This window comes from Centruroides sculpturatus, unplaced genomic scaffold, assembly GCF_000671375.1.
Source record: "Centruroides sculpturatus isolate CEXI.00-Female unplaced genomic scaffold, Cexi_2.0 scaffold2140, whole genome shotgun sequence".
Taxonomy (NCBI): domain Eukaryota; kingdom Metazoa; phylum Arthropoda; class Arachnida; order Scorpiones; family Buthidae; genus Centruroides; species Centruroides sculpturatus.
The window spans coordinates 21,963-33,418 of record NW_019386496.1 but is presented as its reverse complement, the minus strand read 5'-3'; the positions used below and the strand labels follow the sequence as shown (position 1 = coordinate 33,418).

Sequence of the window (11,456 nt, the reverse complement as noted above, 5' to 3'; positions counted from 1 at the left end):
AAAAAAAAAAAGGTCAACAGGTGTAGCAGTCCAACCGACTCGTGGACTGTCCGGACGGTAGCACTGTCATTTAGACGCCTATGCACTGATCGAAAATAAACATACATGCATACACTGTAATTTACTATGTGGAGAACACTCATTTTATCTGTAAAGTTGATTGCAACGAATTGTGCAACAAATGAACTTGCCAAGACAGACTATAAAAAATTAATTTTCTATGTAATATTCATAATTGCAATGAAGCCAAATCTGGCAATGTTGCTCAGAACCGACTAAAGCGCCACTTGTAATCGTCCAATGCGCCAACTTTGGCGCATGCGCCACGTTTTGGCCACCCCTGATTTAGACGAATAAACATGTTTTTAACACTATTTAGCAATAAATATCGCCAAAAAACGCCACATTTCAAACTGTCAATGTTAAGTCTATGGGAAACTTTTTTGCCGTTTATTAGCTTTAAAAATCCTGTTTTTACGCCTTTTATGCTCTAATTGGTCATTTCTATCATGACTGATTCGATATCAACCAATAAGCGTTTTCTAAAAACTCTAAGTCAGATCGGCCCACCTCGGTTAGTCGCGCTAATAAAAGTTACTCCGTTAGGCGCGCGGGGTGCTATAGTACCCTACTGATTTTCATTTTCGCTCTGTGCCAAAAATTTTTTTCATGTGATTTTGCAATTTTTTCGGTGCGATCTTCACACCATGGAAGGAAGGTACTGAGGGCATCATTTTTCGGCCTTAAACCCTTTAAAAATTACACGCGTTTAAACACGCCGGGGGTTCTATAATACCCCGCGCGCCTAACCGTGGGTATTGTCAGAAGAGGGGTAATAGTTCTTGCACCCCGTGAAAACGGATAAGATCGAATAAATAACTATAAATATTAGGTTAGGTAAGGGTTTATCATACCTAATGATGAATATACATTTTAAAAATTCTTCTACTGTACACGGTTTAAAGAAATTTTAAAATGTGTTAGATTGGGCACTCAGTGTGATAAACTCTTTCGTTAGATAACTTTTGTAAATATAAATCAAATACTATAATATAAATGAAATGATTTTAAAATACGATAAAAAATTGCAGCTTGGCATTGAGACGATGTCGCAATAAATAATTGCTCGTCCAACTATTTAGTAAAGTTTATTTAAACATTTTTAGATAAGTGTTATTAAACTTTTTTAACTGTATGACGAACGAAATACAGCAGTTTCTCGATTCTCGAACTGTTCGCAACTCGAACAATTCGGTATTCGAACACAAATTTTGAAAAAAGTCTCTCGGTACTCGACTAAACAAATTTTCTAGTAATAACATATTTTTATTTCGTGATCCATAAAAATTTTTAATGATAAAGAAAAAAGCGCCCTCGTTTAACTAAAATTAATATTAACGCATAATACAGTACTTTTAAATGTGATTGATAATTAATTTTTGATTGGAAATAAATTATCGATTGTTGTAATAAGCATATTTCTCTTAGTAACGAAAAAGAATTGTATAGTTTTGCTAACGTCTGGAACCTAATCCTATGTTTTGCATTAGTGCTTTATTTCGCATAACGCGGCATTTTTTTGGAACGTAACTACCGCGTTATACGAGGGATATCTGTACATATATTAATTATAGATACAAAAATACTATACAAATTATACAACCTTTTAATATTAAGAATGCCTTTAGGTTAGTTTGAATTTTTGAGCTTTCGATATAGCAAATTGACGAATTACATCATCAAAATTAATCCTTTTGGCAACATCCCTCTCAATCGATAAGCAATTTGGTCCATGCAATCGTTCTTAGATCGTGGAGGATATGCGGTAATTGTTTCATTAATTTATTTTGAACAGTAATAGCTCTCCTGGTGTTACGGTAACAGGTTTGAAGAAAAATATTTTGTATGACGTGTATATATTCGGATATGATTCATTCGTATTCCGTTTGTGCACGACATAAAAAATGCTAAGGATTGTAGTGTAGATTTATGTTGTTAATTATTAAATAATAAATACGTATACAAATATTATTTTATGTATATTTATTTACTTTATTAAATAAAATATTTTGTTGTGGTATAATTTAAAGACGTTTTCATTAAAGCTAAGGCATCTCAGAGGAATATAAGGAAATTTTTTAAAGGAAAACATTTCTGGAAAATATTTAAAAGTAGTTTATAGAAAAATATACAATACACGTGATAATAAAATTTCTAATACTCGTATGTGATATTTTTGTTTTATTAATTTATTAGTTCGTCCATATAACAAGTTCCAAATTTTGGCGCCCTGTTATCTCTGCGACTGGGCACGTGCCTTCTCTGTCCCTGCTGTTTACATTTTAGTATGGTTTTCTAAATACAGTACTGTATTTCATCCATATGGGAAATGTGACATAGTTCAAAAAATACAAACTTTTAAGAAAAGAAATGTAGAAAGTTCAAACGAAATGGCACTCATTTTAACATTGGGAAAAATCTCCATATATATCTCCATATTTAAAAAAAAAAATAGAAGAAATTACAATGGCACGTCATCCTATAAGTAAAATAGTCGATTGCCTAAGGCTCCACAGATAGGGGGACCCAAACCAATCTTTTATAAATAAATATTTTCCCTAAAAAATTCCCTCGAAAGAAAATGTCTGAAGTCAAAAATGTATTAAGACTCCCTAACTCAAATTCGCATAGGCCCAAGAAGATATAATCCGAGATTACCTCAAAAACCTGCAATTCTTGGAAAAAACCTAGGAGTGGATCATATATTCAACTTTCAGTTACGAGTTGGAATTCGAACAGCCTCCATATATTCTATTTGATTGACTAACATTTTTCATGCCATGTCACTGATGTTGTCTATTTCTTATTAACGGCCCTGTATACACTTATTGTATACTAGAAATTTTCTTGTCAAGCATGGCGGAATACTTTTTATGAGAAAGGTAGAGACTGAAGAATTGTGAAGAACAGTGACACTTTACATTCAACGGAATACAGTCGTGTTCCAACACATCATCATTAAACTAACATGCCTGTTTTCCTATTAGTACAATCTGCCTTTCTGAAGAAATGATTCTTTTTTGAACATGTCTTACTCGATCTACTTCAAGTCGAACTTCATGTTGTTATGCTGTTTAGGACTTCACGGCATTCATGGGTTTAAGTTGTTCTTATTCTTTTAGATCTAGAATTTACCTGACCAATTTTACACTTACACTTTCCCCTAAGCATTTTTTTTCTTTTTTTGACAAAATAGGGAGTCTTTTTAATTCTACATTGATAAAGCAAAGGTGAATTATGTGTACTGTAGATGACCTATAATACTTTTTAAATAACGAGTTCGTTAGATCGTTACTACCTACTGGATAATATAACGTCACGTGGTCACTACAAAAATTATAGGAGTTATAAGGAATTCACACACATACACTCAGAGACAACGGCTTTTATACTAGTAATGCTTTTAGTTTACTTCCGCGGATTAATGTAGGGAAGCCTGCCCATATTATTGTGGATATTGTGGGTATTAGTATCAATTAAACTTTTGATGGCATGACATGATCAATACGACGTGCGTACAGCAAAAGGAATAACGATATCAGCGATTACGAGCTCAGTTTCAGAAAACATCGTCCGCTTTGAAAAGACATAATTTGTACAAATGGCCAGAGACCAAGCTATCGAAAAGATAAAAATGTACAAGCACGTTTTTATGCATCGGTAGTAGTTTGCTTGTGCACGGCTTGGAAATACGTTTCAGTCCAATAAAGGTAAACTGTACACGAAGTCTGTAATTTTAGTATATTATTTCGCTCACTTATAGAATGTATGCGATTTATTTTTATTTGATGTATTTATTTTATTTATTTATTCTGAAACTATGTAATTTTTAAAACTTTAAACATTGCGTTTTATATTCCGTATTCCCATCACGAACGTTCGATCCTGTAGACAGCTGCCGAAAACATTAAAAACGTAAATAAAATATTTTGTGTTGGAAAAGGCTTCGAACTGTTATAAAAAAAAGTACCTTATACAATGTCTGACGAAATGAATGTTTGTTAAGTTATGGCAACGCAACACTTGGACGATTTGCCTAGGACGGATGACTTCCGGGAGGTTTTTTTAAGGAAAACTGGCCCCTAGTTACGCGTTACAGACGTAGAGAAAATCTGGAAAACTCCACGCGGCCTCGCTAGGAACGAACCCGCGACCGAACTGCCAGTGTTTAGGGTACGAAGACCGCTTGGCCACTGATGGACCTTACGAAATGAGTGAGTTAACCGTATAGGAAAAAATGTCAATGAAATTGATGATTTTAAAAAATGAATCGGGCTACCTATCGAGATAGAAAGTAGCTAAATGAGGCAAAGTCTAACGTAAGCGAAATGAGTGAGTGTTTGTTTGTTTAGTTATGGCAACACAACACTTTGGCGATCTGCTTAGGAGGGATGCCTTCCGGGAGGTTTTTTTAAGGAAAACTGGCTCCTATTTAGGCGTTACAGACGTGGAGAAAACCCGGAAAACCCGGAAAACCCCACGCGGCCAGCCTGTCCGAGCTAGGCGCGAAACGGCGACCGAACTCCCAGTGTTCAGGGTACGAAGGCCGCTAGGCCCCTGGTGGGCCTTACAAAATGAGTGAATTATCCGCATAGGAAAAAGTGTCAATCAATGAAACATGGTTTTAAAGAATGATCGCACCACTTATCGACACAGAGAGTAGCTAAATGCTGTATATATAAAGGAATTAATACAGAATTAGAAAAAAAAAAAAAATGCAGAAGTAGGTCCAACTGTATCGGAAGGGAACCGACTCGCCGCCTATTTACAGATGCCGTCCCACTACTGCACGACGCGGGAGCTTTTGCCTGCTGCGTTTCCGCCCTGGGCCGATTCGCTCCTCCTCAGGCGACCTGGCTCCCCCGAGGCCACCATATCCACGTCCTCTTAGCCGGACATCCGATCCACATAGCACCGCGTAAAGTCTTTGTCTTCTCCCCTCCTCCAGCCGTCCTCTAGTTCCGGCCTCCACGCGACTGGATTACAGGAACGCGCCACCGCTCCCGGCCGAAGTCATCCACTTCGTAACCTCTATACGTGTCTACCTTCCGCTTTTCTCTTTCTCCTCCATCGTTTTCTGCTTGAAAACTGTTTCATTTAATTTTCTTAGACGGATGGATCGATCGGTGCTTTTTAGTTTCCCGTATCCGATTTTTTTATTGAGAGAATTTAGTTATTTCTAGCGATAGGAGATGGCGCTGCATACTATATTGTGACGTGCTAACTTTACCTGTTTTACTATGATCGATAGAAAAAAAAGCCTGATGTTGCATAATGTTTGATGTCAGATTTTAAAAAAGTTAAAAATGTTTTTTTAAATCGTATTTTCGATCGAATTTTTCACAATAAATTAGAAAATTCTATTCTGTTGTTTCTGTTGTAGGTTATTGTCAGTGTAACTGGTTAATTCTTTATCATTTATTACGCTGAAGAAAATGTGATATTTGAAAAGCATTATTTGAGATTTAATACTGAAGTTGTGGAAATAGTTTCCATTTTTAGCATAGTTTTTTAAATTCTGTATGTCACGTCCACCTTCATTCTGGACCTAGCCGAACCTAAAATGGATATGATTTAATAAAAGTCTCTCTTAGGGCTCACAGAGCAGAAAGAGTTTTTAAAAAAGACACGAGAAAAATACTACAATTAATTATAAAAATTTTTAATATAAAATTTTATATATCATAGATTCAAGATTTGAATGGGAAGTTTTCCATAGAATGGTAATTTTTTACACTTACAACGGATTTTTTAAACTGCTCTATAGGCATTGGGGACGTTTTCAAGTCCATAGTGATTTCGACCAGTATCCACAATTGGGTGGACGGATAGTGAAAGACGAGGACCGACGTATTCGGGACAGACCACCCTCGAAAAATTCCTGGGGGTTTGTTACAATAATGGTAAACTCTAACACAGGGGTGGCCAACCTTTTGCATACCATGCGCCAATTTTTTGATAGACGAGTTCAGATGCGCAGTGGCGTACCGTGGGTGTTAGCCGCCCGGGGCGGAGAAAAATTTCGGCCACCCTTTAATCAGGTATTTCAATTTAAAAGATCAAAATTCAGTTGTGTGAAAAAAAAATTAATAAAAAATGCGGTGGTGGTGTAGTTACCCGTACAAAATAGTCCCATTTGACATTAGTGGCATACACGATTGCGAATGTATCGTGAATCGTAGAAGCAAAAAAAAAAAAAAGGTCAACAGGTGTAGCAGTCCAACCGACTCGTGGACTGTCCGGACGGTAGCACTGTCATTTAGACGCCTATGCACTGATCGAAAATAAACATACATGCATACACTGTAATTTACTATGTGGAGAACACTCATTTTATCTGTAAAGTTGATTGCAACGAATTGTGCAACAAATGAACTTGCCAAGACAGACTATAAAAAATTAATTTTCTATGTAATATCCTTAATTGCAAAGAAGCCAAATCTGGCAATGTTGCTCAGAACTGACTAAAGCGCCACTTGTAATCGTCCAATGCGCCAAGTTTGGCGCATGCGCCACGGTTTGGCCACCCCTGCTCTAACAGTACTATAGAATTAAATAAATCAATAATTTAATGAACATTTACACTTCTCATAGTATACTTTAATATATTTTTATTTGCATAAACTTATTCTCTTCACGTGATTAAATCTCATTTATCAGTGATTTTAATTGGAGAATCAAGTTTTAAATTAATTAATTAGAATTCCTTGGAGGGACAAAAACCTACATTTATATTTTCATTAATATTTTTTGTCGATTGGATACTTTTTGTCACGTTCTCACTAATACCGGCGCTGGCATTGCTATTTTTCTCACCCATGCTTTGTTTAATGCTATTTAACGTTGTTAAGAGAACTGGTAAGAAAACTAAAGCGTTAATGGCCGAAAACAAAATGACTAGAAATATGATTTTAAATGCAGCCACAAATATATAAGCTAAGGGATACGCTAAGGGTAATACCGATATAATTGTAGTAATGCTACCCTGAAAAATGGCCACACCGACAGAATTGATAGTGTTACGGAGCCGCAAATTATGATCCGTACTCTTAGTTTCTCTGTAAAAATGAGATAAATGAGCGGCATAATCTACAGAATATCCAACGCACATAATTAAAATAATTATTGACACTTGCGCCAATTCGACATTCCATAGAGCCATGTAACCTAATGTGCAAACTTCCGTAGAGATTACCGAGAAAGCCACCGAAAAAATAGTGATACCATCGGGCATAAATATAAAACAAATAATAATTATAATGATGACTACACTAATTAACATTTTAACCGTGAATTTTACGTGTAAATCTACATCATCGGCAAAATAATTATAAAATATGTATGGGAATGCTTCGAATGGTGCCTTTTCCACAATAGTTCTTGTCTTCTGTAACGTAATGATATCGATTTCTTCGTTTTCGGTGACTTTAGTCTGGCATAAGAATCTACTCCCTATTATGGCACTATAGTTCGAATTGAAAGCTATATCATTGCGAAAACGTTGCGCAGCGGGATGACGAAGGAAAAATTGTCTTAATACTTTAATAAAATCACTCTTCTTGCTGGTATCGTAATCTTTAAGAAAGTACGACATCTTTTCATTATTCAGAAATGTTACGTACGATCTGAGCCACGATTCCGTTAGAGAATCTTCTATTAGATCATTGGCTTTCAAATCCGATAAGATTTTCTCAATTTGAATCTGAATTTTTTCATCTGCGTAATTAATTTCTTGATTAATAACTATCTGAAACCTATTTTTATAATTAGAAAAATGGGTAAATGTCTTCCGAAAGTATTGTAGCAAATATGAATCGGATGCAGTGGATTGAGAAGCATTTCCTACAACATCTACATGCGTAATTCCCCAAAATCCCACAGCTGTATGAAAAGAAAATATCAATAAAACGATAACTTTGCTGGACCAAGGCGTTAGAATGTTACCGAGTCCGTCCCAAATTGTCGAAACAGAATTTAATTTATTGTTTTTGGATTTCCAGGCTTGATTTGTGCAAAAGATTCTTCGAAACCATACTTGCTTTTCTGAAAATAAGTAGTAATAATATATTTTCTTATTTATATTTTCATATATACATTTACGTACGAGCAATTGTTACCTTTAGGTTCATCCAACTTTATAAATATTAAAGAATGTCTCTTTTTCTCTTCTAGATATCCGCAAAGCGCCATGCATGCTCCAACAAATGTCAATTGATAAATATAACAGAATAAAATTGTTACTGATGCAAACAAACAAAAATACCTCACCATTTGATAAGGTGTAAAAAGTCCGGATAAGAATGCTGTAAAATTAGTAATGGATGTTATAGTCACAGAAATTGCTGATTCAGAATAAACTTGTCCAAGTCTTTCGGGGATACTTTTCTTTGAATCGGTTCTCTTCCAAGCGGCTAAAAATACAAATGCATCATCCATGCCTATACCTGAAATATTATAAATTCTTTAATAAAGTAAAGTTTAAGATAAATATAACACATAAATGCAAATATATGCAGTGAATTGTAGTCCCTTTTCAAATTTTAATTTCATAATCAAGGCCTTTACTACGCGCCTCTGAGCTTACGTGTCCTCCTACATGTATCCTCCTCTCCTACTATAAGTAGTGGTTATGTATTTATGCGTTTGTTAATCGTATATAAATATGAAAAGAAGCAGGAAATAAAAGATATTTAAGGAAATTTCTAGAAGACAAAGCGTAAGGGATAGAAGTAATTGCAATTAAATGTAAATGAGGTACGCCTAATACATGCATTTCAATACAAAGGGAATGAAATATTGAAATCTTTCATTAAGCGTGCTTTGAAAGGAAATACTTATTATTATTTATGTACAATTTTTATTTATTCTTAACAAAACATAAAAATATTTATATTTACCTAAAATTAAGAAAGGAATGGATCCAACCGAAGCAATAAATGGTACATCAAAGTACATGATCAAGCCGAACGATGAAACAAGAGCTAATCCACCCGAAGTCAGAGCTATTGCTCCAGTCCACGGTTTGCTTTCTATCCAACTATTATATAAACAAGTTAATATCGAAAATATTAATATTGCTATTATTGCTAAAGGTATTCGAGGAAATATCCGATGTACAACCGTGCTGAATTCTTTATCAATAGAAATTGAAGTGTATCTATCAATAGTTATAAACTGGGTAGTGGTCGATTCCATCGTATCCAAGAATCTCGTTAACCATTTCTCTGCATTTCTTTTTCGATAAATTGAATCATCATTCAAGTAATAAAATAACCTCAAAGCTTTCGCGCTCATTACGTTATTGTTATTATCCAATTCGACTCCTCCTAGATATACACTATTGAAATGAATATCATATTTTCCTTCTCTACCTAAAGGATATTTTATAGAATAATTTCCTTTATTGGTATTTTCTATCTTCTCTTTAAGCGAAAGTATAGAATTAACGAAGCATTTCTTATTATTTCTTGCACAAAGATCTTCGTATTTCATATTTTTAATCCCCGTAGTAGTTATATTCCAAATGATTTTGTCTAGAAGAAAGATTTCTTGAAATATATGCTGGCGAAGAATGGATCCTTTGTCTTTGGCTGTAATTAGAACAACTGCTAAACACGGTTCTCTATTCATTCGTTCCATCCTGGCATTGAATGATAAATTCATTGGGAATAATTTTCCAATGACAGCTTCTTCTTTAATGTGTCTGGTGTTTTCGGGAGCGAGAAGATATTTTACATTATTATTTTCATGCCATTTTTGAAGACCCGTAGCAAGTATTACGGATACAAATATAGGAATGGTAATAAAGTAACTAGGATAATTGGCAATACAAATTCCCAACGTCTTAAACTGTATTGATAAATAATTGTTAATAAAATTTAATTTCATGGCGTTTCTGCAATAGAAAAAATTTTAAATAATTATAAAGAGACTGTGTAAAACTTATTAATATTTTAATGAATTTATGCAGATTTAATATTGTACTAAATATTATTTTATATTATAGCTAATATTAAATTATATTAGCAAATATAATAAATAACTGATAATTCTTGGTTATAATAAATGCTTATTTATATGCTGTGATTTTACAAAATTATTCTAGAATTCGAATTACAATTTATTCGGAAAAAAAACAAGTTCTGTGATATTAAAGAATTAATTACACAAGAGTTAATAATAGAAAAAAATTTAGAAACAAGTTGCGTAACTTTCCCGGCTGCTATGAGATTTTATTTTAAAAATCTCTTTTTAATTACGAATCATAAATATATAAATACTATAAATAAACTTATATGTGGTGTCATCTATTATGGAATTTTGTTATAAAACTTTTATATATTTTTTAATTATTATAAAAAAGCAAAGAACTCAATTTTGAGGGTAGAAATGAGTTTTATAAAGATCCGTACTGTACTGTACATGCTAGCAACAAGTATAATCACCATTAAGTCCGACCCCACGCGAGATATGACACGTGACCATTCTCTATCGCTCCTCCCCACGACCTTTCACCACCACAATTTAATTTCATCAATGCCCCTTATACACAAGTTACAGTGCCAAATTTCGTTTCTTATCTTCACCTCTTCCTAAGATATTAAACGAAATAGACACCAACACACACATACATACATACATACATACATATCCATGGAATTTTTTTGCACTTTTTTCGTTTTCGGGTTCAGGGGGTCTAAAACGTGAAGATTTGCAAAAAATCAGAGTAAAATCTGACACGATTCCAATACTTTTCTTTGTTATGTATAACCGCCGGGAAAGTCATAAAACTTAATCTTTTTGTTACGTTTTTATACTTTACATATTAGAATAAAACTTCAGTTTAAGTACATTTGAAGCCATTTATTAAAATAATTTCTGATATTATCGGCGTAGGCGACAAAAAGTGTCAATGAAACTAATGATTTTAAAGAATGTATCATCGATCGCGCCATCTATCGAGACAGAGAGTAGCTATAAAGTATAATACAGTGTACTGTATATCAATAAATATAAATGAAAACTTAATTAAAAAAGAAAAAAAAGCAGAACTAGGTCCAACTGTATCGGAAGGGTACCGACACGCCGCCTATTCACAGATGCCGTCCCACTACTGTACGACGCGGGAGCTTTTGCCTGCTGCGTTTCCGCCCTGGGCCGATTCGCTCCTCCTCAGGCGACCTGGTCACCCCGGGCTCCCCCGGGGCCACCATATCCACGTCGCTCTTAGCCGGGACATCCGATCCACATAGCACCGCGTGAAAGTCTTCTCCCCTCCTCCAGCCGTCCTCCAGCCGTCCTCTAGTTCCGGCCTCCACGCGACTGGATTACAGGAACGCGCCACCGCTCCCGGCCGACGTCATCCACTTCGCAACTTCTATACGTGTCTAGCTTCC

General features: G+C 34.8%; 1 protein-coding gene across 1 annotated transcript; it reads right to left on the bottom strand.

The window, feature by feature from the left end:
• Positions 1 to 4,664: 4,664 nt before the first annotated feature.
• LOC111615153 (patched domain-containing protein 3-like) lies at positions 4,665 to 9,948 on the bottom strand. Its single transcript, XM_023356551.1, has 5 exons — positions 8,958 to 9,948; positions 8,302 to 8,504; positions 8,178 to 8,193; positions 7,361 to 8,103; positions 4,665 to 4,730 (listed from the first exon to the last, which is right to left on the bottom strand). Exons 1-5 carry the CDS (start codon positions 9,946 to 9,948, stop codon positions 4,665 to 4,667), a joined length of 2,019 nt encoding a protein of 672 aa, XP_023212319.1.
• Positions 9,949 to 11,456: the final 1,508 nt, after the last annotated feature.

Coding starts and splice junctions, on each gene's coding strand:
- LOC111615153 (XM_023356551.1), bottom strand. CDS start 9,948: ATGAAATTAAATTTTATTAACAATTATTTATCAATACAGTTTAAGACG. Junction 8,505..8,957: donor CATTCCTTTCTTAATTTTAG/GTAAATATAAAT, acceptor ATAATATTTCAG/GTATAGGCATGGATGATGCA. Junction 4,731..7,360: donor CCGATGATGTAGATTTACAC/GTAAAATTCACG, acceptor TTATATATACAG/CATTTAGCTACTCTCTGTGT.